The sequence below is a fragment of the Martes martes genome, assembly GCF_963455335.1.
Source record: "Martes martes genome assembly, chromosome: 1".
Taxonomy (NCBI): domain Eukaryota; kingdom Metazoa; phylum Chordata; class Mammalia; order Carnivora; family Mustelidae; genus Martes; species Martes martes.
Window position 1 is genome coordinate 217102040 of NC_137888.1, and position 24076 is coordinate 217126115.

Genomic DNA, 24076 nt, shown 5'->3' on the forward strand with positions numbered 1-24076 from the left:
GTGAAAGGCAAGGACTGCGGGGCCGGGGGCTGTTCACACGGTTTATTTGCTTCTCTGGGAAAGTCGAGGACATCAGGGCCTTGTCACACATCAAAGCAGAGGGGCACTTCAGCGGACGCTCACAGCTCAAGGACTCAAGGAGGAGGGGGTCCCACGGCCACTGCCCAGGGTCACCTCAGAGACGGCCTCCCCCCCGCCACCGAGGGGCAGAGCTGAGTTGGGGTCCAGGCTGCGGCCGGAGGTGGGCCCTGCACCTGCCCTTGGCACCAGGCGGGAGGCCCCAGGGGACGGGCCGAGACGGGGCCTCACGGGCCACAGCCCACGGGTGTGGGTCTGTGAGCGTGCGCACAGATGTGCCTCTGGGGGCGAGTGTGGCTGCATCGGGGGGAACCCCTCACCCCTCCGGCCAGAGGGGGACAGGCTCATGTCGGGCGGGGCAGCGCAGGGGACTCTGCTGAGGGAAACCCCTGCCCCGGGCTGCGTGCGCTCGCCGCTGCCCGAAACGTGCCAAGCCCAGTGGAGCCGGCAGTGGCCTGATCTCTGGGGTACGGCTGGAGGGACCCAGCGCCCTGGTCCAAGCGGGTCCTGGGCCGCCCCCCCAGGGTCCCCAAATTAGCACCAGGAGGAAGGAGGGCCCAGTGGGAGTCGGAGCTAGGACAGGAAGTGGCTCATGGGGGCCTGCCTTATGCAAGGGGCGGCTCTAAGGGCCCGGCCTGCAGGACACAGTGCAGGGGTCATGGACCCCTCCTGCCTGGGGGGGATTTTGGGGGGGCTCTCCCTTCCCAGGCTCCATCACCCACTGGCCACGCCCCAAGAGGGCATCGGGGGACGGGCGCATCAGGCTGGGGATGCCTAGAGGGGCCTTGCTTCTCTCCACAACCTTGAACCTGACCTCTGACCAAGACTCTCCAGAGAGGCATGGCCTTACCCCAACGGTCCAAGCTACAGACACCAGAGCTTTGGCCGGGAAGCCCCACTCCCAGGGGCTAAGCGGGGACAGAGCACGCTCCCAGGAGCCCTCGGCTCTCCGGGTCCCTCTCCGGCAGGACGTCCCCTCGGGGACCTCGTTGGAGGTGGCAGGAAGGCACAGGCAGGAGGCCCAGAGGGTGGCTGGCTGGCCCGGGGCTGCGTCGAGGCCCCCGGTCACCCCGGCCAGGACCGCTGGGGCTGGGGGCCGTTTTGTGGAGCTCCCGTGACGTGGGGGTGCCCTTCATTTCGGGGAAAGCGGGTCTGTCCATGTCTCTCTCCTACCAGACGTAGGTGTACGGCTCAGTGGTTTGGGGGTGTTGGGGTGGTGATGGGGTGGGGGACCCCTGTCCCTCTCTCTCCAACAGAAGAAACCTCGGAAGGAACATGTGACAACCGCACGTCCTGGGGCCCGTGACTGCGGGTGGAGGGGGGCAGACGCGGGGCCGGGCTGGTGGGGGGCTGTGGTATGGAGGGCGGGGCTGGGGGGCTGGGGGGCCGGGAGGCTCACATGACGGAGCAGCATTTACAGCGCTGCTTCTTCGTGTCGAGGTCCTGGGGGTCGCTGGCGGGGGCCTCGGGCCCCACCTGGTTCTCTTGCCTGGAGCCCGCGGTGGTGGGGGGCTCTGCGGCGCTGCCGTTGGGCGGGGCGGGCTCCTTGGGCTCCGCCGCGTCCTCGATGACCACCAGCTCGGCCGTGATGGTGTCCTGAAGACCCAGCACCTTCTGGCTCTCGGCCTCGTCCTCCACGTTCTGGTAACCCATGAAGATCATGGTGACCGGGGGCTCCTGGCCGGGCTGGATGCCTGGCGGGCCGGACGTGGCCTCTCCCGGCTGCGCCTGCACTCCGGTGATCTCCCGCCTGGACGGTGTGGTCTGCACGGGCTCCTTGGACACGCCCCGGGTCTCCGCCGTCCCAGCCGTGGACCCGGCCTCGCTCAGCGTGACCTCGTCCGCCTTGTGAAGGAGCTCGTCTACCTCGGAGGAGCTCAACGGGTGGACCCCGTTCTCCGCGGTCCCGTCCACAGCATGGACCACTGGCGGGGGCGGGAGAGACAGAGAGAGCGCGTGAGCGGCTCTCGGAGGCAGAGGCCTGGCAAGGCTGCGGGCCACCCTCCAGGCTGAAAGGAGATGAGAAACTGAGTCACACCTTTAAAACCAGCTGCCCCCCCACGCTCCACAGAGGGCAGTGTCCAGGCCCAGGCGCCTGCCAGAGGCCAGGGGGGCTGGAATCCAGACCGGGGACTGTGTGCTCCCGCATTTTGCGGCATTTCCACACTGCCCGCAACTGGGTCCCGCACGGCCCCCCAGCAGACCCGGTCTGCTTCTCCCACTGCAAAGATGGTCCAGCTCGGGAAAAGGCTGCAGCCAGCCTACGGTCACACAGCTGGCCAGGCCGGGCCGCTGCTCTGTCTCTGGAGCTAAGTGCATCTCCCTCCGTGAGGAATTTCGGGGACTGTGACAGCTTCCTTCCTTGGGTCCCTGTGGTTTAGCTTGGTCACTCAATGTCCTGTTCCCTAGGAAACACGCTGCAGGCTGGGTCTGCTTTACTCTGTCCCTGGAACCAGGGATGGCCTTCTCTTTTTATTTTATTTTTTTTTTTTAAGATTTTATTTGTTTATCTGACACAGAGAGAAAGATCACAAGTAGGCAGAGAGGCAGGCAGAGAGAGAGGGGGAAGCCCGCTCTCCGCCGAGCAGAGAGCCTGATGCGGGGCTCGATCCCAGGACCCCGGGATCATGACCTGAGCCCAAGGCAGAGGCTTTAATCCACTGAGCCACCCGGGCGCCCTGGCCTTATCTTTCACATGTAAGCACTTTATAATTCCCATGTTGATGGCCTGTCTCTTGAAGCCAAGGTTCATGGAGAAGGGTATTTTTAAATTTGGGGAAGAAGGGGACTCCGGTCCAGAAACACAGGGCATAAGATAGAAACTTCATAACTTTCCTTATGGCCGCTTCTGCGACCTCGGGCATAATCACTTTCTGAAACGGCTCTCCCTGTGTGTGAAAGGAAGGCACGGTCTCCCCTGGCAGTTCTGTGTGTGCAAGGAATCGTGCTCAATGTCTTTTCCAAACCTCTCCAACTGCTCCACGGGGTCTGATCTGCCGTGTCCTGAGGGCCGGGTTTTAGCGCCGGAGGGAGCACTGGCCACACTCCGACACCAGCCCAACAAACTCCTAGAAACACAGCTGCCCGCCTGTGGGAGGGAGGGACACACCGGCCCTCGGGACTTGCCTCCCCCTGGGCCAAGGGTCAGGGCTCCAGCTCCTGGCTGTCGGCCAGAAGGAAAGTGCTTTCCGCTTTCAGTTTCCAAACCCCTGGGGAGGGGTGTCCATACCTCAAGGCTTTGCAGCAACTCTGGGCTGGAGGCCCAGAGGGTGGGGTGTCCCCAGATTACACAGAATCAGGCTGAGTATTTTCCCCGGCCACTGCCCCCAAATAGGAACCCGAGCCCTCGGTTGCCATGGAAACGGATGACCTTCCCATTGCTAAGCAACCAGACTCCAGTCTGGCGGGTCCAGAGTCCCCCAGGGCTGGGCCAGGCTGCACTGAGTGGCCGAGTCCTCTGCCTCTAGTCCCATGAGGTCATTCTTGCGCAGGAGATGAGGCAGCTGAGACTTGTCCAGGGTCACACAGCTAGTGAGAGCTGGAACCGGGGTACCACTCAGGTCTATGTCCCCAAACCATGGCTGACACTAGGCCCCCTTCAAAGCATCCTGGATGCTGCAGAGACCCACCAGCCTCTAAGAACATGAGGCTTTGGGAACCAAAACCAGGGTGAGTTATCATTCCGCAGCCACCACGGTGCCACCAGTGATCACGATAACTCAAAGACAGTAACAAGTGTTGCTGAGGATGTGGGGAGATGGGGACCGTCACACACAGCTGGTGGGAAGGGGGGTGGGGCCGCTGTTGCGGAAAACAACCCTGACAGTTCCTCAAAAGGTTAAACACAGAATCCCATATGACCCAGAAATCCCATGCCTAGATACCACCCAAGAGAAATGAAAACATACGCCCATATAAAAACGTGTACAGCGTTCTAAAACCAAAAGGTGGAAACATCCCACACATCCATCAGCTGATGCGTGGATAAGCAAAATGTGACCCATCCAAACAACGGAATATTATCTGGTCATAAAATATGAACGTGGATGGACGCCGACCCACGACGCTGAGGGAGGGAACCAGACACAGAAGGCCATGTGGGGTGTAAGTCCACGTGGGTGACACGCCCAGACCAGGCCCCTCCACAGGCGGGGAGGGGGTTAGTGGACACTATGGTGGGGATAGGAGGTGATGGAGTTTCTGTTTGGGGAGGAAAAATGTTCTGGAATTAGTGAGAGCGCACAACCTGGTGAATAGGCTAAAACCCACTGAACCGAACACTGAATTGCGTGTCCTGGGCCCTCCCACTCCGTACGCCGTTTTCTTGTAAAGACGGCGTTTGCGGACTTGCTAATGGACTCTGCAGCCGGGCGCTGTAATTTTATACGTGGCTTGGGTGATCACCTCCACGAGCGCCACTGCATGAAGAAAGCAGATGTTTGCCTTAATTTTCAATGTACCTTTTTAATGTCTTCTTAAAACATCTTTTAACTAAAGTGGGCTTGTCTCTTTCTTCTGCCATCATAGTAAATATTGCCCTCCCTAGGTTTGCTTATAAACTACCCTTGCAGGCCAGGCCAAAAATGACCAAAGTTTAAATGCCCAACTACTTATAAAATCGCCATCCAAATATTGATGGATAACACAGTTTAAATGAAAGTTTTACTTACCTAAAAACAAAAAAGTGAATTTTATATGTGTGAATTACATATATGCAGAGAGATAGAGAGACAGACAGACACGCTGGGGCTTTGGACCAAGGTCGCCCTGCTCCTCCCAGTCAGGTTTCCTTGTGGGTGTCTCTCATTCCCTGTTCCCCTCCCAGCTGCCAGAGGGAACCCCCAAAACCAAGCCAGATCTCAGCACCAAGCCCCCTGCTCACCCCTCCCTCCAGGGCTTCACCTGACCCCTCCCCCTCCATCCCACATCAGCCCCACAGGCTCTCTTCACTTCCTCTAGTCCAGCAAACTCCATCCCACCACAGGGCCTTTGCGCACGCTGTGGCCTCTGTGAGACACACCGTTTCCTTGCACATTGCTGCGCATTCAGTGAGCTCCTGCTCACTTCCTCGAGGAGCCACCCCCCGGCCCCCTCCCTGTCCTGCTAGAACCTCCCAAGGCCCCCTGTGCATCTCTGGGGGTTTTGTCACCTTCATCGAAACAATACTTATTCAAATTATTTGTGAACCTCGGGCTGCAAGGCTCTCCCAGGACAGAGCTAAATTCCACTCTGATTTGAGTCCCAGAGCCCAGCCCAGGACCTGGTGCTCAGCCAAGCATGAGGACAGGTTCCTGGAGTGAACCAAAGACGGGGCTACAGGTCCAGCCGGGAACAGCCTCTACGCCGACAGCGGGCTGTGGCCATGGGACCCTGCCCTGAACAGTGTCTGTGCCAAATCAGGGTGGAGGTCACGCTCTGGCCCAGGCTGTGGGAAGGGGGCGGGGTGGGGGTGGGGGGGTGGGGGCTGCATACCTTTGGTCTCGTCTTCGTAGACCTTGATGCCCTGAGGGAGCGGCTCCCGAGGGAGCGAGGTGGTGCTGGACAGCACCCGGGTCTCCCCAGTCACCTTGTCCTTCTCCACCGTGATCTCAACCGAGTACATGGCTGGCACGAGAGGCACGGGTTACCCGAGGCCACCTGCCCACGTGCCCCCCGCCGGCGGCAGGCAAGCCAGGGAAGGGGAGCCGGCAGCGCGGAGCCAAGCAGCGGGGACGCCCTCTCCACGGCACCCCCACCTCCACACCCCCCCCAGCTTTCCAGCGCCACGGGCGTCCGCCTGAGCTCCTCTGCTTGGCATCCGAGGCCCACGCTCGTGATCCCACCCCGTCGGGAAAGCCTCAGACCCCTCCCGCTTCCTCGGAGCTGCAGAGTAGGTCGGAGGGAGGCAGGCCCTGACCACAGTCGCAGCCCGGTGTGAGCTGGGGTCAGCAGGCGCCCGTTCCCAGCTGGGTCTCGCCCCGCCCCGGACCCCCCGGGCTCAGCCTGGGTCTGCTGCGCACCTTCCTTCGGTCAGCGCGGGACCTGGTCCTCGGCTCTTGCGCTGCGAAGGGTGCATGAGACCCTCCAGAGCGTCGGGACAGTCGGGACCGTGGTTCAGGGGCCAATACCCCACTGCACTCCGTAGAGATCATCGCCGCAAAGCTCACGTGAAGAGACGGTCCGACAGCAACCCCACCCCCGGGCGCTGACCACAGCCTCCAGGACCTCACCCTGAGCCCCAGGATCCCACCCTCTCCTCCACGCCTGCCCTTGGCGTCCCCTGGGAGCCTCTGAGTCAGCACGTCCAAGCCTCGCTCCCAGTCTGCCCCTGTGAGCTGCCCCTCCTGGGTCTTCCCAGCCCGGTCAAGGCAATTCCCTCCTCGTCTCTCTCTCACCCCCCATGGCATCTGCAGATCCTGTGGGTTCTGCCTTGGGAACACCTGGAACCCACCCACATCCTGCCGCCTGGGGGTCCCCTGTCCAGGCCACCTTCCCCCGCCCCCACCCCTCCGGAATCAGTGCAGCCCCCCTCCCTCGCTTCCCGCAACACCCACGGCCTGTTCCCCCCGCTGCCGCCAGAGGGCGCCGGTGCGCACCGCCTGGGGCGGGTCCCTGCTCCGCCTGAAACCCGCCGGGGCTCCCCGGTGCCGGTGCCTGGGGTGGGTAGAGGCCCCGGTCCTCTTGTCACCTCCTCCCTCTCTCCCCCTCACTCATTCTACTCCAATCAACACAGGCCTCCGGGTTACTCCTCCAACAAGGCAGGTAGGGGCCAGCCCAGGGCCTTTGCACGTGCTGTGCCCTCCCCCCGACACACCTACCCCCCCCACCCCCGAGGCCTCGCTCCCTCACTTCTTTCGGAGCCTTGTTCAAACGTCACCTGCTGAGTTTGACCTCCCCTGAGCCCTCGGATTAACCTGCACCCCCCTCCAGCTCTGCACGCTGCTGTCTTGTCTCCACCGGTTAATGGCAGAGGGCACTGTCCTTACCAGGACGTTAGCTCCCTCAGGCTGTGGCCCTCACACCTTGCATACAGCAGGTGCTCGATAAGTGCTTACTGAATGACTGACCAAATGCATGTTATTTAATTCCACATCCCTACACAGCCTAACACCCTCACCTCCAGACATAACAGTTGGGTGGGTTGTGCACTGGCTAAGGGTCAGCGCAGGGTTGGTCTAAATGGCACAGAGGCCCCGAAGACACCCCCTTCTCTGGCAGATGCTACCCTCTGCCTCCTGCCTCCTGGGGCAAAGTGGCCTGACCCTGCACAAGACCCTGGGCCACCCCTGCCACCCTCTTCTTCCTGGGTGTCCTGGCCACCTCCCTCAGTTTTGTGCCTGCACAGCTCACGGCAGTACCCCGGTACAGCAATTAGGTTCTGCCCGCTGTGCTCACTGGTCCCTTCTCTGAGCTAGTGCCAGCAGGTAGGGACTGGAGGGGCGCTTGTTCTGTGGCAGAGCCGGGATCCAAACCCCAGCTCTGGAAAGCTTAGCACTAACCCATCTCCCTCGGCTTCCCAGAAGCACAGAAAAGTCTGAGTCCCCACCCGGTCCCCTCCAGGAACAGGGTGCTCACTCCCTATCCTGAGGCAGCCTGGGGACAGCGGAGGAGGGAAGATCTGCCGTGGGCATGTGCGGGCGTGTGCGAGCTGCTGTGCGAGTGTGTGCAGGCGTTGCAAGCGTGTGCGGGCGTGTGCAAGCATGTGTGGGCAGGTGTGCGGCCCCTGCCGGGCCCCGGGAGGGAGCAGCAAGGTTAGGGGGATGCCACAGGGGGTGCTGGGTTAGAGCACTGCCATGCGAGGGGCCCGTCTTCTCAGGGAAGCTGGGCCAGCACGTGACCACGGAGCCAAAGCAGAGGGGGCCTGGGGCCAGCCGCCACCCCCAGGACCACAGCTCCTGCTGAGGGCATGTCTGCGTCTGACCTCGCGCCCACCTCTCCGGGCTCCCCAGGACCAGGGCTTAGCCCAGGACAGCAGTGGGTCCGGGGATGACCCACCTGCCTTCATCAGGGTGGAGCCTTCGACCGGCCTCACGGGCGTGTTGGAGACTCGTTTCTCTGCTCAGTAAGCAAAGGGTGAAGAGAGATGGGGGTCAGAAGGAAGAAGATCGCCCAGACCCCCAGACATCTACACACCTGCAGACACCCCCAGGCCCCCCAGGCCCCCAGACATCTACACACCTGCAGACACCCCCAGGCCCCCCAGGCCCCCAGACATCTACACACCTGCAGACACCCCCAGGCCCCTCAGACCCCCAGACATCTACACACCTGCAGACACCCCCAGGCCCCCCCAGACACTGTCCCAGACGCCTGGGCCTCCCCTGATGCACACATGCTCCCAGACCCCCGACGTGTGCATACCCAGAACCCCCAAACACAAGCAGTCCCCTGTCCATTTCCATCTCTCAGCCCAGATGATTTTCATAAAATCCCTGAGAGGCCTGTGTGAATTTTTTTTTAATGATTAATTTTTAATTCCACAGTGAGACACTCCCCTGAATAATTAACACACAACAAATCAGGCCAAAGACACTCTGACCACCACACCAACCCTGGCTGGCGGCTTTCCCTCCGTGCCTTAGATGTGAAAATAGATGTGTTTGAAATACATTTTAAAAATATAACTTAATACTTTCTTATATTCAATAAGCTATTACATTTAAATTAAATATATTTAAATGTCCTACAAATTTGTGAGATTCCTGCAAATGCATATTATCTACCCGTAATAATTGCTGAGGAAGGGAAAAACAGATCCCAGACTTCAAACTTTCGGCTTTTTTTTGGTCTGTTTCCTGCATAACCACCTTCCACATCTGTGCGGGGGGACCCTTCTGTTTTAATAGTGCCCCCTTCCCAGGACTGCTGAGACCTTGATTTCTTGACCCCGCAGAGCCCATTTTGTAGACGTGAAAACCGAGGCCTGCCCGCCTGTGCAGCTGCCCAGAGCGGCTGGACGTGGGGCAGAGGCGGGGCCGGGCGAGAGCGACACCCGCTGCAGACGGGGGACACCCCGGGCCTCGGGCCTCTCGGGCTAAGACCTCAGGACCCTCACCTGCACCAGCTCCACCCCAGGGTCGTCGCCCCACCTAAGGGAACTGATGACACGGGGCTGGGATGGGCTAGGGGTTGGGGCTCCAGGAAGGCAACAGCACCCAGTCCCTGTCGCTGCTGTTTTATCAGCAACAGGTGCCGTCAGGCTGCAGGTGCCTGCCTCACCCCCACCACCCCACTCTGGCCACAGGACGGAGCCCCCCCGCCGCCGAAGCCTACCTTTGGGCGTGCCCACCGGGGCCTGCAAGAAAGAAGGGAGAGAGGTCAGGGGTGCCGGCGCTCCCTTCCCACTGACGGAGGTCCCCACCCGAGCGCGGAGCGGTGCGGGGAGGGCTCGGCTTTGCCCCTGGAGGCCCCATCGCGGGGGCCGTCTCCTGAAGGGATCCCCAGCCCTGCCCTAGCCTGTGACAGCCAGGTCACATCCCTGCCCTGCTCAGAAGCCTCCCGTGGCTCCCGAGTGCTCCCCAAACAAAGCCGCAACCCTTCTAGATGACCCCCAGGGCCCTGTGTCCACAGACCCCCTCCCGCCCCATCGCTGGCCAGCCTCACTGTTCCTGGGACACATTCCTGCCCTGGGGCCTTTGTGTGTGGCGTCCCCTGCACCGTGGCTTCTGCCTGGCCAGCTCTCCACTCAGCCCCCCGACCACAATCAAAGTCCCCCCAGTCATGTCTCTGTCCCTTGAGGTACTGTCTCTGGCTCCTACGGGACGTGGGCATCTCAAGGACAGGGACCCCACAGTCTGTGCTCCATCAACCCCAGGGAAAGCCCCCTCTCATCTTGAGTCCATGCCTGGAGAACTCCTATTCAGTTTTCAAAACCCACCTCCTCCAGGAAGTCTGCCTAGAGCTCCCATGCATCAGCTTTCTCCCCAGGAACTCCACGGTGACCTTGGGCTTACCCATCCCAGGCCCACCATCCTCCCTGCATTTCTGGTCACCTGATACCACGTCCCTGTGCTCAACTGACGTGAGTCAGGGAGTCCGGCCCCAGCCCACATCGCCCCAGTTCACCCCACACCAGGCCTTGGCAGACAGCGAGAGCGGGACCACTGCTGCCAGGGGGACCGCTGGACAGGGCTCGGACACACAGCGGCGATGCCGGTCGTCACGATGCCCCAGGGGCCCCTGCCCCACCTCTGGGGCCGGGGAGGGTGGGGAGGGCCGGGGGCCCCGGGAACATCACCGCCCCCTCACCTGCTGAGACTCCAACACCACGTCTGCCGTCTGGTCCTTGGCTGGGCTCGGGGCGGCGGGCCTCTCCCCGGCGGCAGCGGCGGGCGGGCCTGCGGCCTCCAGCACCTCGATCTCCTTCTGCAGCCTGGGAGTGGGGCACGGGAGCGACGGTCCTCACTGGGCACTCGTGGGCACCCGCACGGCTCCGGGCTCCTTGCCGCGAGGTCTGCCCACAGCCCGTGAGGTGGTCTCACCCTCCCCCTCGCAACTGGGGAAACTGAGACGCAGAGCGGCAGTCACACGGGCCGGCCAGCTGCAGGGCTAGTGTGACCCCAGGCTCGCCCGTCCACGGGCACCTCACTGCCACAGTTCGCTTCTCTGTTGGTTTCCAACCCGCTCTCCTGCTTTCCGCTCAGAGGCGTGTATTTTTACGGGAAGCTTTATTTCTCCGGGGAAACTGGAAAAACCATGTCACCTTCCAAGTACGAGACAATAATGGTGCATGGGACCCGGCGGGAACAGAACAAAGATCTCCACTCCCCTTGCAGCCAGTGCCCACCGGAGGCTCAGGGCCACGGGCCTGTTGGGCCCTGGGGGTGAGTCTGAGGCCCCTACGGAAGGGAGCGACACCGGCCACCGCTAGGGTCGGCCTGCAGGGCTTCCTGGAGGAGATGTCCAGGCAGGGGCACCGACCAGGCAAAATGCCGGTGGCAGGGGCACCTGAGTGGGCTGCCCTGCGAGGAAGAAAGCCACGCCCCAAAGCCCTCCGTGTATGCCAGACACAGGGTAGGGCTCGCAGCAGGGCCCCTCCGGCATCGAGGCACCCGAGTTTATGTGGGTGCCCCCCACGCAGGGCTACACCCAGCAGGGCGGGACAAGCAGCGGCCACCCTGTCCGGCCCCCATGGGCAGTGATCTCCACCAGCTCTCTGTCCCGCTGGCCCACAGTCCTCCGCCCGGTCAGTCCTGGCTATGTGTGTGCAGGCCCGTCTGACCCCCTCACCCCTGCTCTGGCCCAGGCGGACGCAGGGAAACTGGCCCGGGAAGGAAAGTCCCAGCTGACACCTGCCACCTCTTCTTCCAAACCCGACCCAGCAGGATCCCCAGGTCTTCCCGGCGGGTGTGCCTCGTACCCAGCCGGGCGGTGGGCCGGTGTGCCGCGGGGCCTCTTGGGCCTTCCTTGGCCAAGCGGACATTTGGAATTTTGGCCGCCACTTCCCTCCACCCTGACCCTGCTGCCCTTGGGCTGAGCCTGGGCCTCTGCCTGCCTGGAAACTCCAGTCCTTTTGTCCAGCCCCGGGGCCGGTGGGGGGCGGAGGGCGGGGGCCGGTCACTCTCCCTGGGCCTGCCCACCTCCCCGGGCTTCCTGCAGGCGCAGCTGCCCGAGCTGCCCGGCCGTCTGGGGCCTGCATCAGGACCAAGGGGGGAAGACTCACCCGTTGGGCGGGCGCCAGGAAGGCCCCAGGGAGGCCACGGCCGGCCACTCCCATCCTCCCGGGCTCAGGCACCTGCTCTGCTGGGTGGTTAGAAGAAGGGGTCCCACCAGGCAGCCCCCAGCCCCCTCAAGCCCAGCTTCGATGCTCACAGCCCTGTCGAAGCACGCGACTGGGGCCCTTCCCTGCTCCCACCTGCACAGGAGCCTCCCCTGGGCCAAACCCTATCCCGGCACGATGGTGGGCGCCCCCCAGCCCGCGCGCTCCCCAGACCCCGCAGGGCCCCGCAAGGCCCTCGCCGCGCCGCACCTGCCGATGGACTCCTCCAGGAGCCGCGCCCTCTGCTCATCCTCCTGCATCTGCCTCCTCAGGCCCTCGTCGCCCTCCGAGGCCGCGGACGGCGTCCCCTCCAGCAGCCAGCGCTCCCGCAGCGCCTTAGACTGGGGGCACAGGGCTGGAGGTCAGAATCGGGCTCGGGGGCCGCCCTGCCCGCCCGCGCCCGAGGCCCGGTGCCTGGTCTCCAGGGCACGGCCGCCCCCCCCGCCCCCCCAACCCCCGCCAAGCCGGCTCCACGGGGCGGGGGGACACCTTCAGGTGCTGCAGCTGCCGACGGTCGTCCTCCAGCTGCCGGCGCTTCGCCTCTGCCTCGGCCTGCCGCTTCCGCTTCTCCTGGCGACAGGGACGGGCACGGAGGTCAGGACGAGGCCGGGGGCACGCCGACCCCCCAATACCGGAGGCCCTGCCCACGTGCACCCTGCTCCTCTGTGGAGTGGCCCGTTGGACCCTCCCCAGCCTCCCTGCCCCCCCGCTGCCCCCCAGCCCCCTGCCCCCCCACCCCCCAGCTCCCCCCTCCCCCCAGCTCCAGCATAAGGGCGAGGTTCTAGATCTATGCCCCAGCCTGTACCCCCCCAACGCACAGAGGGTCTTCATGAGCCAGCGGTGTAAGGGCCACATTCGGAGGCCTGTAGGGCTCCCTTCCTCTTCCTTTCGTGGGGAGGCACCAGCAGGCACCGGTTCCCCGGGGACCTTGCCACACCCTGGCTCTGAGTCCCCAAGGCCCTGGGCTGGGTGAGGGCCGCCCGACCCCTGTCCACACTGCTAGGGGGCAGGAAACTCACTGCAATGGCTTGGAGCCGCTCCTGCTGAGATGGGGTCTCTGCTGCCAGGACCCTGGAGGGAGGGGACGCAAGGTCACGGTGGGGTCCACCCCATCCTGCTCTCCACAGATCTGGCTGGACTCCCAGCCCGCCTTCCAGCTGGGCGGCCTCCCCGGCTCCCTTCTGCAAAGTGGGGTCCCTCCCCTGCCTCAGAGGCAGCGCTGTTCTCTCCACCTGGCCTTATGACCTCACGGAGTCCCCCCACAAACCCTCCCACGGCCCCCTGGGGCTCCCTGGGAACAGGGCCCGCCCAAGGACAGGAGGGTGAGGCTCTGCCCAGAGATTTGGGAAGGGTTTGGGGAGGCGAGAGGCTGAACTGGGCCGAGAAGGAGGCAGAGGGACTCCCAGTCCGAGACTGATCAGGAGGACGGACGCCGATCAGGACAGCCCCCGCTTCACACTCCCGCCCACCAAGCCCTTCTCGTCCAGCCCTGGGAGGGACACGAGCAGGACTCTGGCCCCACCAGGCCCACCGCCCTGCCCCTGGGACGTCCTCTCGCAAGAAGCCACTTCCCTGGAGTCCGCCCGGAGCCCCAAGACACAGAAAGGGCTCTGAGCATCCCAGGAACACCCAGGAAGAAGAGGCAGACCCGAATTCGGCCCCAGACTCCCTCTCCTGTCCACTGCATGCTTTCCGAAAGCCACGCGGTGTGGTTTCTGCCTTAAAGCCGCGTGGACCAGGAGCTTGATAATGTAGGAGGCAAGGAAGGGACAGGCCCTGTGGGGGCAGGCAGCAGGCCCAGGGCCAGGAGGGAGGGTGAATCCTTCCTGCCCATCCCCTCTCCTCGGCTCCCCTGAACCCCACTACCCACGTGGCAGGCCGGAGAGGAGACTGCAAACCTGGCCGCTCCCTCCCATGGTCTCTCACGGGGTCCCTGGGAACGGCACACAGTAGGTGCTCAGGGAAACTTGTGCAGCCCTGAGCGACTGCACACAAGGCACCTGATAGTAACCGTGGCCTCCAGGGCCGGGGGACCAGACACGGCCTGAAGAGGAGGCGGGGTCTGGAAGTCTGTTCTCAGCCCAAACCCTGAATGACCACAGGGCCACTTATGCAGGCCTCAATAGTCTCCCGGGGGCAGGGCCTGGTGCCCACAAGGAGGGGCTCTGAGCAGTGCGAACCAGACCTTTCACGTCCCCCTACCCACTCCAAGCCCCTTATCTGCACAGGGACTGAAATTACAGACCCCCCCTTGGTTCTGCTGCGCACCGCCCCCCCCCCAGTCCTTGGCCCTGGCTCAGGATTAGGAGCCATTCTGTGGCCTCCAAAGACCCCCCACCCCTTCTAGGCCTTGGTTCTCCTTCTGCACAAACGGCAGGAACAGACGCCCCAGCTCCTGTTCTGTGCCCCACCCCCTTCATGGTTCAGAAAGGAAACGGAGGCCCAAAGTCACACATTGTGCTGGGCCCACCCTTGAGCCTCAGCCCTCCCCCCAGCCCAGGTGGCTGCTCCCGGTGGACATCTGTCATGAACTGCGATGACCCTCCACCCACTCCACTCGGGTTCGGTTTCCTGGCTTAGCTGAGACCCACAAAATCATCTGGCTCTCACGCCCCAGACAGGTGACCCCACCCAGCTCTTCCCTTCCTGGCGGGTGGCACCTGCCCCCTTTGTGCTTCCCAGGGACCCCAGCACCGGTCACACCCTCTGTGGCTTCCGTCTCTCCTTCCTCAGGGAGGCTGGGTTCAGTTAGGTGGAGCTCAGGAAAGGCTTGATCCAGCAATCCAGCTTGGAGGCCCTTCCTAGAGGGCCCGGTCAGCTACATTTCTGAGTCGGCCACGCTGTCCTGTGTAATCCAGGCAAGGTGACATCCCCAGTGTTCCCTATAGAGACCCACCCTCCACTTTTTGCAAACCTCACATTTTCCATCCCATGCCTCTACCGTAGCCTGCTACCTCCCTGGCCCCTGACAGCCCCTACCCACCCCCCAACCAGAGCCAGGTTCTCAAAACAAGAATCAGAACGACTCATTCTCCTGCTCTTAAGTCTCCCTGGCTCCCATCACCCCTAGAAAGAAATGCTAGTGCAGCCCAGCCCTACGCACCTCTCTGTCCTCACCTCCTCTGTTCTCCCGCTTGCTTACTCTGTTCCAGCCACCAGGACCTTCCGGCCACACCTGAACTGCACCAAGCTCGTTCCTTACTTAGGATCATTGCATTATTCCTCCTGCCTGGTATGCTCTTTTCTTGGCTGGGAAGTGAAGCCCAGAGAGGACAAGTCACTTGCCCACAGTCACACAGCTGGGAAGGGGCAGAGCTGGGACTAGAACCACAACAGCCCAGCTCTGGGCCACACCGCATGCGGACCCTTTCCCAGCTGGCCCTTTCCCAGCTGTCACGTGGCCTCCAGGGACCCAGTGGGAAGGAGGCAGAGCTGGGGCAGGGGCACAGAGTGGCTGAGAGCCCAGCGCACACAGGGCCCTGCAGGGCAGAGGCCCGGCGGCCCAGCAGGCAGGTGGTCACTGAGGCAGGACACAGGGACACAGGGACAGCTCTGGCCAGCCTGCCGGGCTGCAGACAACAAGGCAGGCAGTGTCCTCGCCTGGGTGGTGTGTCCCTGCCGGCTGAGCCAGGTCAGGGGAAGGTCAGGCGGGCAGTGAGAAGCGGCGCAGGGGGCCCAGGAAGAGAATTCCATCCCTCCTGTCAACGTCCCTGTCCCAGCCCGAAGGACACAGGCAGTGTGCCCCACTCCCCGGGCCTGAGGGCGCCAAAGTGGCCCCGCCCCAGGCGCCACCCCCCCTGGCGGGGCCCACGGGAGGCGGTCGCCCTGGCAACTGCGCCGTCCCCATGGCAACGCGGAGGCCGGCATGCAGGGGGGTTGGGCCGGCTCAGAGCATCTCCCGCCCCCAGCCGGGCGCTGGGGGGCTAAGGGTTTCCTGCCCTGGGCCTCAGGGGCTGCCGGGAGGGTGGGATGCAGAGAGGTAACAGGGCCTACTCGCCCCCCACGCCTGGGGGTGCTTCCCGCCCTAGTGTCAGGGGACAGGACTCTCCCTAGGGCAGTCTGGACCTGCCCCTGGGGCCAGGTAGCTCCGGTCAAGCCAAGATGATGCTCAGCATCGTAAGTCCAAAAAATAAAAGTACAACCACAGAACCCTAATTAAACATCGGTAAAGTAAGAACACCGCAGCCCTGCACTCACCGCCTTCCACGGGCAGTCCCGGCCCGGTTTCCAGGATGGGAGCCGGAGCGCAGAAGCGGGTGCGTGTGTAAAGGACCCTTGCTGAGCCCGTCAGGAGGGGTGTGTGGGGCAGGTGGGACCATCATCCCCGTCCTATCAATGCAGGACCTGAAGCTGCTCCATGGGGAAGTGGGGGCCTGGGTCCAGCCAGGCGGGCCCCTGAGTGTGAGCAGTGTACACACCGCCCTCAGAGCACAGGGTCCCCCTGAGGCCCTGCCAGGCGCCCAAGGGTGGAGGGACGCTCCCATTGTCAGTGGATGGCTGAGACGCTCGCCAGGGCTCAGGGAGAGAATCAGAGCCCAGATCACAAGACACGCTGGGCAGAGAAACTGAGGTGTGGCAGCTGTCCTCACGGGCTGTGTGACCCAGGGCAAATCCGCCTGTCTCTGAGCCTCTACAGACTCAGCTGGGCAACAGGCCACCTCGCGGCTGCTGAAGGAGGGACACGCCCTCCTCCAGGAGGCCCACCCTCAGCACACACACTCCTGTCCTTGCCTGATTATTTTTACAGAGCTTGGAGCAAATTCTGGGCTCGAGCCCCAATGTGGGCGGCTCAGGACTGGGGAGGGTGTGGGCTGAGCGCGCCTGAGATAATCCTGGCTTCAGGAGATGAGCTAATGAGGCCCAAACCCAAGGGCCCTGCAGAGGCCTCAGCTTTGGGACCCATTTAGTTTTTAAAGGCACCAGAGAGGTCACCCAACCCGCCCAAGGTCACCCAGTAGGCAGGGTGAGGTGGGTCTGAGGCGGGAGGCGGCTGCTTGTGGGGTCGAGCCCGTCCTTCCAGAGCCCATGCCAAGCAGCCCCAGCAGCATGAGGGGTCTGGGCCGGACTGGCACTGAGCCCAACACCAGCAACATGCCTGGGCTAACTCAAAGGAAACAGCTGACTGTGCCCTTGGCCATGGGGGCAGGGAAGGGGAGCGGAGCCTCACCGAGGCGGGGGTAAGGGAGGGAGCCCTGTGGCCCTTGCTCCACTGGGGTGGCTGGAATGGGGGGGGGTCTGAAGGCCCCTGCAGGCCCCCAGCTCCCTGTGGGGGCCTTCATCTGCCCGTGGCCCCGGAGCCCTCCTCCCTCCAGCCCGTCCTGCATAAACCTCAACCTCTCTTGCGTTTGCTCCTCTTCCTCTACCAGCCCTGCCTTCCGCTGTCCTTCCTCCGCCTCCAAGCTCAGGTCAAGGGCCACTGCCTCTTCCGGGAAGCCTTCCCGATGAGCTCCTCCCCTCATGGGGAGGAATTCTCTTCCTCTGAGACCCTGGGCACTCAGCACAGGTGACCGCTGCTGTCGCCGGTAAGATGACCAGCTCAGGAGGCATGCACGGGCTTTCCAGAAGGCTCAAGGCAGAGAAGCATCACCTCCATGGTGGAGACTGAGATCAGAGCAGGCCACAGACCCAGAAGAGCAAACCTGCTGCCTAGTAACCAGAAGGGCGGGTGGACCCTGCCCTGGGCCCTCACAAGGGAAGGGCAGTGGTGCATGAAAGGGAACGATGGCTCCAGACGCTTTCTCCAGCTTCGAGCAAGCTGGGCTTCAGTCCAGCTGCAGAGACCAGCCCCAGAGCGCCAAGGTCCCCACCGGCCCCTCTCCCCTCCAACATTCCAGGCATGCTCCCACCACGGGACCTTTGCACTGGCTGTGTCCTCTGCCTGGTGTGCTCTCTCCCGGGCCTCACTAACTCCCTCAGGCCTTCTCTCAGAGTCTCCTCCTCCGTGCCCCCAGTCCTTTCCCGGGCTCACCACCAACCGACACCCTACAGCCATTTCACTTATTTTGTCTCTTATTTCCCTACAAGGACAGTGTCTCCTTCTGTCCCCACCATGTCCCCAGCACCCAGGACACAGCAGGATGCTGTGAATGTGTGAAAGATACACATTCAATAGATGCGCACTGGACCGGGGCGCCAGTTAGGGTCCCGGCCCAAGAACTCCCTCCCCTGTCACATTCCCGTCCCCACCCCTATGGACCACCTGTCCTATGATCACTTCCTTTTTTTTGAAGAAACCTACTGTCACCTCTTACATTCATCTAAAACAGGACGTGGCCCCTCACATCCAGCAGAGGACAAGGGACAAGCCCTGACCACTTCAGTAGTGACTACACAATTAACGTATAAAACAGCCCCAATGTCCGCTGACAGATAAACAGATAAACACAGGTTCCCCACGCGTGGGAGCGTCCCCGGCCACCAGCAGGAGTGAGGCCCCCATGCGCGGCCCCAGGGAAGGACCCCGAGCCCACGGCGCTCAGGGAGGGAACCAGACACGGGAGGCCACACGGGGTGTGAGTCCACGCGTGTGACGCACCCAGACCAGGCTCCTCCGTGGACGGGAAGGGGGCTCACGGGGGCCGGGGGCTGGGGAGGGGGTGACGGCTGATGGGGGGTGACGGCTGGGTGTGACAGAATGTTCTGGACCTAGACAGAGCCGAGGCTTGTACAACCACGTAAACACCCTGGATTATATACTGCCGGCAGGTGGACCGTGTGGTGTGTGACCCGCGTCTCAGTTAAAGTGAGAACACACGCGTACATCCGTACAGCAGGAGCGCGGACCCTCTCACTCTGGGCCGGGCTGCGGCCAGAGCTGGGGTCCAGCCCACCCCGCGGGGCGACGTAAGATCACGCCAGCCCTGCCCTGAACTCCGCCTGGTTTGAGCACAAACCCACCGGGGCAGGGCCTTCTTACTCTGCGACAGACGTCACCGGACGTCCCCCCGCCAGGCTCCTGCCCCTCCCTCGGCCTTCACAGCCCCTCAGGGCTGTCCCCTTCCGCATACCCTCTGCCCTCCCAGGCTGGGCTCCCAACCCACCACCACCCTTCCGTCCACACAGCAACTCCCACCCACTCTGATTCCTACCTGTCTTTCCCACCACCGGGCCCGGCGTGGGCTCCCTGCCGAATTCCCAGCCTGATCCAAACTGTCCCGTGATGGGCTCAGATGGTCCCTGAGTTCCTGCCTTGAGCCCTTGAGCAGAAGACAAACGCCTCAGCCTGACGTCCCACTCCCCGGACACTGAGGCCTGTACTCCACCGTCCCATGCCTTGTGGGGTCCCTCTGCAGCCTGGCCAAAGGGTCCCTGTCCCTGTGTGTCCAGGGACCGCGCCACCTCTCCCGGACCCGGGGGCAGCTCTGACTTCAGGTCTCTGCTGCCCAGACACGGGGCCTCCCCCCACAGCCCCGTCACTTTTCTCCAAGCTGCCCCCACGGTAAGTGTCCACACTGAGCCCGACTTGGTCCTCGGACCCCAGAGCCTGGGCCAGAAGCTCACCCCCGCCGAGGGCACCACCCGCGGCTGCCCCGGGCTCCCCTACTGGACCCTCCAGGCCTCTGCACAGGCCAGTCCCTCCGCCAGGCACGCCCTTCTGCCCACCGACGTACACCTTCCCTTCTTTCTTTTTCCAGATTTACTAACTAGAGAGGGGGCCCGTGTGTGCAGGCACGGCGGGAGGGGCCGGGGGAGCGGGAGAGTCTCGGGCAGCCCCGCGCTGAGCGCCAGGCTGATCCCGGGCTCGCGCCCTGACCCCGAGATCGGGACCGAAACCAAGAGTCCGACGCCTAACGGGCTGAGCCCCACAGGCGCCCCCAGGCACACCCTTAAATGCTTTCCCCAGAAACAGTCCGTGAAGGGAGGGGCCAGGGAACCCTCCCCACACCACAGAGAAGGCGGTCCACGGGCTCCCGCAGGGCGTGCTCCGCGGTGCCGCGGAAAGGACCCGACAGCTCTCCCGCACGCGGAAGGCAGAACGAAACAGGGTCCCAGACTTGGAAAAAGATACGGCTGGTTTTAAAGAACATCACTCATTCCCCAGCACGAGCACCTTGAGGACGGACTTCAGCACAGGGCTGGGGAAGGACCCCCGCCAGGGCGCTCGGCGCCTGCCTGCTCCTCTCCCCGCACCCCGCCCGGGAGGGGACGCGGTGCACTCACGTCCCCACGCGCCAGATTCACCAAGGGAAGCGAGTGACGTGCTCCAAGGCTCGTGGAGGGGTCAGGACTCCACCTGTCCATGCACCACTCCCAAATCAGCAGACACAGAAGGGGTCCCTGGGGGGCACAGGTACAACAAGGCAAATGCTTTTAGGGGCAAAAGCCACCTTCCATGTGGCCGAAGAGACAAACCAGGGTGAAACGCCCAGACCTAGGAACGCCCAGACCACAGCCCCGCGGGGCACAGGAAGGTGAAAAGACCCCTCCCCGCGGGGCAAAGACCCCTCCCCGCGGGGCAAAGACCCCTCCACGCCCCCGACTCTGGCAGCTGTTAGAACCCAGAAGCATACAGGTCCCAGTTGTGCGGCCCCAGGTGCGTCAAGGTCACCTCTCTGTACCGCACTTTCCCTACCTTGTAGGGCGGCTGTGAGGATCCAGCAAGTTCACACAGGCAAAGCACTCAGAACAGGGCCCGGTACACAGCAGGTGCTTACTAAATGTTAACCACCTTCTTGAGTTCTTGCCGCCCCCTCCACTGCCACTGGAATGTTCTTTCCCTTCAAATCCACTGGCTGTTCCCGCGAGTCCCCCTTGCTTCAGAAGGAAACGCTACCTTCTCACCAAGGCTGAGGGGCAGAAGGGGCTCCCACAAGCATCGGAGTAAAAACATCACAAGACAGATACAACGAGAATAAAATCTTCTTATCAGGTTCAGTTCCCAGGGGACGGCGCTGCCTTTTTAACCGACTCCGTCCCTCGTGAACCAGGGAGGTGAGCGAGTGGGAGAGAGCGGCTAAGGACCCACTTTGCACCCAGCCGAGACCACCTCCTGGAGGACGTCCAGGCCTGGGCAGGGAAGGGACAGGATCTGGGAAGGAATGTGCTCTCCGGCTCCGGCCCTGAGGTCTGAGACTTGAGGAGAGGAGGAAGGGAGCTTGAGCATCTGAGAAAGGCTGCTCAGAGCTAACTTAGCCTTAATTACCAGCCAGCCCCTGAGGCTCCTGGGGTAGCAGCCCCTCGCCCTGGGGCCCACAGCAAATCCTTCCCAGAGCAGGATTTCCACCCTGCAGCGCCTGAGATGCTCCCAGGAGCATCTGTCATTCTGTCCCACCTCAGCAGCCTGTCCTCTGCCTCCCTGGAGTTACTCAAGAATCACTGTTAAGGGGCGCCTGGGTGGCTGGGTCGGCAAAGCATCCGACTCCGGATTTCGGCTCAGGCGGTGATGCCGGGTCCTGGGATTGAGCCCTGAGTCGGGCTTCTGGCTCAGCGCAGAGTCTGCTTGTCCTCCCTCTGTCCCTCCCCCACCTGCATTCACAAGCTCGATCTCTCAGATAAATAAAACCTTTAAAAAAAAAATTGTTGGGGCACCTGGGTGGCTCAGTGGGTTGGGGCCTCTGCCTTCGGCTGGGGTTCGTGGTCCCGGGGTCCTGGGATCAGACCCCGCGTCGGGCTCTCTGCTCAGGAGGGAGCCTGCTTCCCCACCACCCTCCCGCCTGCCTCTCTGCCTACTTGTGATCTCTGTCGAATAAATAAATAAAATCTTAAAAAAAAAGAACTGTTAAATCCTCAAATTGTTAAATTAACAAAAACTAATTTAATCTTTAATTTAATGCTTATATTAACAAAATTTTGTGAAATTCCTAAGTTTATTTTTCAAAACAAACTCGTCAGCATCACCATAAGCCACAACCACCTCTGGCCACTCTGATGGCAAAAACCCATGGAAAGGGAGTGAGGGGTTCGGTCCCCGCAGCTGCTGTCTCCAGGCCTAAGCCCGCTCTGCCCCCTGGAAAAGGGGCGCGGGCGAGAGCGAGGGGTAGGCGCTCCATCAGGACAGCCAGTCCCCCCACCCATCATCAGCCCAAGCACCCCAGACAGAGGCCTTCTCTCTTGGCTACTCAGTCCCTGCCCAGGTCTGCACCCAGAAAATCCAGTGATCCATCCGGCGCAGAGCCTATGGCATCATGTGCCAAGAGGCACAAGGGCAGGGCAGCAAGCACCCAGGGGTCTCTGCGTGTGCTGAGTGACTCTGGGGCAGTGTCTGCCCCGCTCTGGGCTTCAGTATTGCCACGGAGAGTGAAAGCGATAGCAGGAAAGGAAACAGCAGAGTCCGACAGGACCACCCCTTCAATCTTTGGCTTTCACCCCTTGTCCCCTCAGCAGCCCCCTCCCCACTCCCACACTCTGCTCAGGGTCTGCTGTCAGGAGGCCTGGAGGCTCCCCGCGGGCCTGGGGAGCAGAGCAGATAAACAAGTCGGGGAACCTAGCGCAGACACATCCGGGCCCTGGCTCCCCTGAGCCCTGGCTGGGCTCCCGGGGCCGGGTGGGGGAGCAAACTGGGCTTTTGTCTGGGTTTTCAAAAGCAGAGGACATCGGGTGTCGCCTTCCTGGGGAGGGCGGGAGGCAGCGGCTCCCACCCAGCCGAGGGTGTGGCGGGTGGCGGGTCACGGGTGAACCCCTGGAGAGGAGTCCTTGGCTCACACCCAGTGAGAAGGGCAGGAGGAGACGGTCCGGTGGGCTGGCTGGACCTCCATGTCCAGGCCTCTGGCCAGGGTGGGGACCTGGTCCACAGCAAGGTGCCTGCCAGGCCTCGGCACACAGTAGGGGGCCTCCAGGATCCCAGACCCCGCTTCCCATCTCCTGGTGTCGTAAACACACCCGGCAACCTTCCAGCGTCCACCTGTGGGAGTGGGGCCTGGGGGTCACCCCGATGCCAGGAACAGTGGACTCTGCCTGGAATGCCCGGGCACCCTCACCGAGCATGTGTGAGAGCTCTCTGCCCCCCAGCAGCTCCACACCGAACCCCTCGAGGACCCAGGCCCACCCCACCTGCACCACAGGCCAGCCAGACTCTTGGCTACACCATTTGGGGCCCCATCTTGGGGACACTTTCCTTGGGAAAGGACCAGACCCAGGCTCGCGGGCTGGAAAGCACCTGGACCTCCAGGCCCACACACATCCCGGACAAGGAAGGCTACGGAACAGCCCCCTCTCTCCGGCGGGTCTCAGGACAGTGTCTGGCGGCTGGACCCAGGCAGGAGCAGAGGCCCCTGACAGCGCCGTGGCCCTGAGGGAGAGCAGCCAGCCAGAGCCCGGACTGGCGCGTCCAGGGTACAGGGAGCGCGAGCTCAGGCTTGGAGATGGGGGGCGGCGGTGAGCTCAAGGCCGGCGCGAGGCCGTGGGGAGGGTCGGTCCATCACCCCTGGACTCCCGCTCTGGAGCCCACAGGTGGCCCAGGGTCGAGGCCAGCCCGGGGGCGCGGGCGGGGCGCGGGCGGACACCCGGGCCTCCCCCTCCCCAGCGCCCTGGGCTGCTCCCCGCCGCTGCGGCCCGAGTCCCCGTTAGCCCGTGGGCCGCCGGGGTCGGGGGTGGGGGAGGCCCCAGGACGGGCGCGGCCCGACCCGAGCGCTTCCCCCGCCGAGCTGGGGTCCCGGAGGCCCCTCGCCGCCTCCCTCTCCGCGCGGGGGCCGCGACGAGCCCTACGCCGGGCGGGAGTGGGGGGGCTCACCCCTCCCTCGCCCCCTCCTCCCCGCCCCGGCCCCCCAGCCCTCCGCCTCCGGCCCGAGCGCGCCTACTCACTCCATTTCCCCGCGGAGGTCCGGGTGGGTCGGCGATGCTGGGCGGGGGCGGGCGCGGGGCGGGCGCGGGGGCCGGGCGGGGTGGGGGGTGCGGGGGGCTGGCGGACTAAGGCCTGGCGGCCGGGGCTGCGCGGCGCGGGGGCGGCGGCACCGGCTCGGGCATCGCCCCGCGCGCGGCTGTTTATTGTCCGGGCGGCGGCGGGCGCAGGGGGTGGGCTGGGCGCGCGCGTCGCCGCCGCCGCCGCCGCCGCCGCGCGTCCTGCGCTCGCTCCCCGCGCGCTCCCTGCCCGCTCCCGGCGCCGCGGCCCCGCGCCCGCCCCCTGCCGGCCGCCGCCCGCCCCGCAGCGCCCCCCGCGCGGCGCCCGGGAGTGGAGGGGCCCCCCCCGCCGCGCACCCCCGCCGTGCAGCCCGCGTCCCAGGGCGGCCGCCGCTCCGGGCCTGCGGAGCCCAGGTGCCCCCCGCCCCCGCCCAGCTCGTGGCCCGGAGGGGGCGCGGCGGGGGGCACACAGCCCCAGCGAGCGAA

General features: G+C 63.7%; 1 protein-coding gene across 1 annotated transcript; it reads right to left on the minus strand.

The window, feature by feature from the left end:
- Positions 1-27: 27 nt before the first annotated feature.
- Positions 28-23814, minus strand: PALM (paralemmin). Its single transcript, XM_080810975.1, has 9 exons — positions 23555-23814; positions 12835-12886; positions 12305-12385; positions 12026-12156; positions 10306-10429; positions 9331-9352; positions 8053-8112; positions 5551-5682; positions 28-2003 (listed from the first exon to the last, which is right to left on the minus strand). Exons 1-9 carry the CDS (start codon positions 23557-23559, stop codon positions 1474-1476), a joined length of 1137 nt encoding a protein of 378 aa, XP_080667101.1. The 5' UTR covers positions 23560-23814; the 3' UTR covers positions 28-1473.
- Positions 23815-24076: the final 262 nt, after the last annotated feature.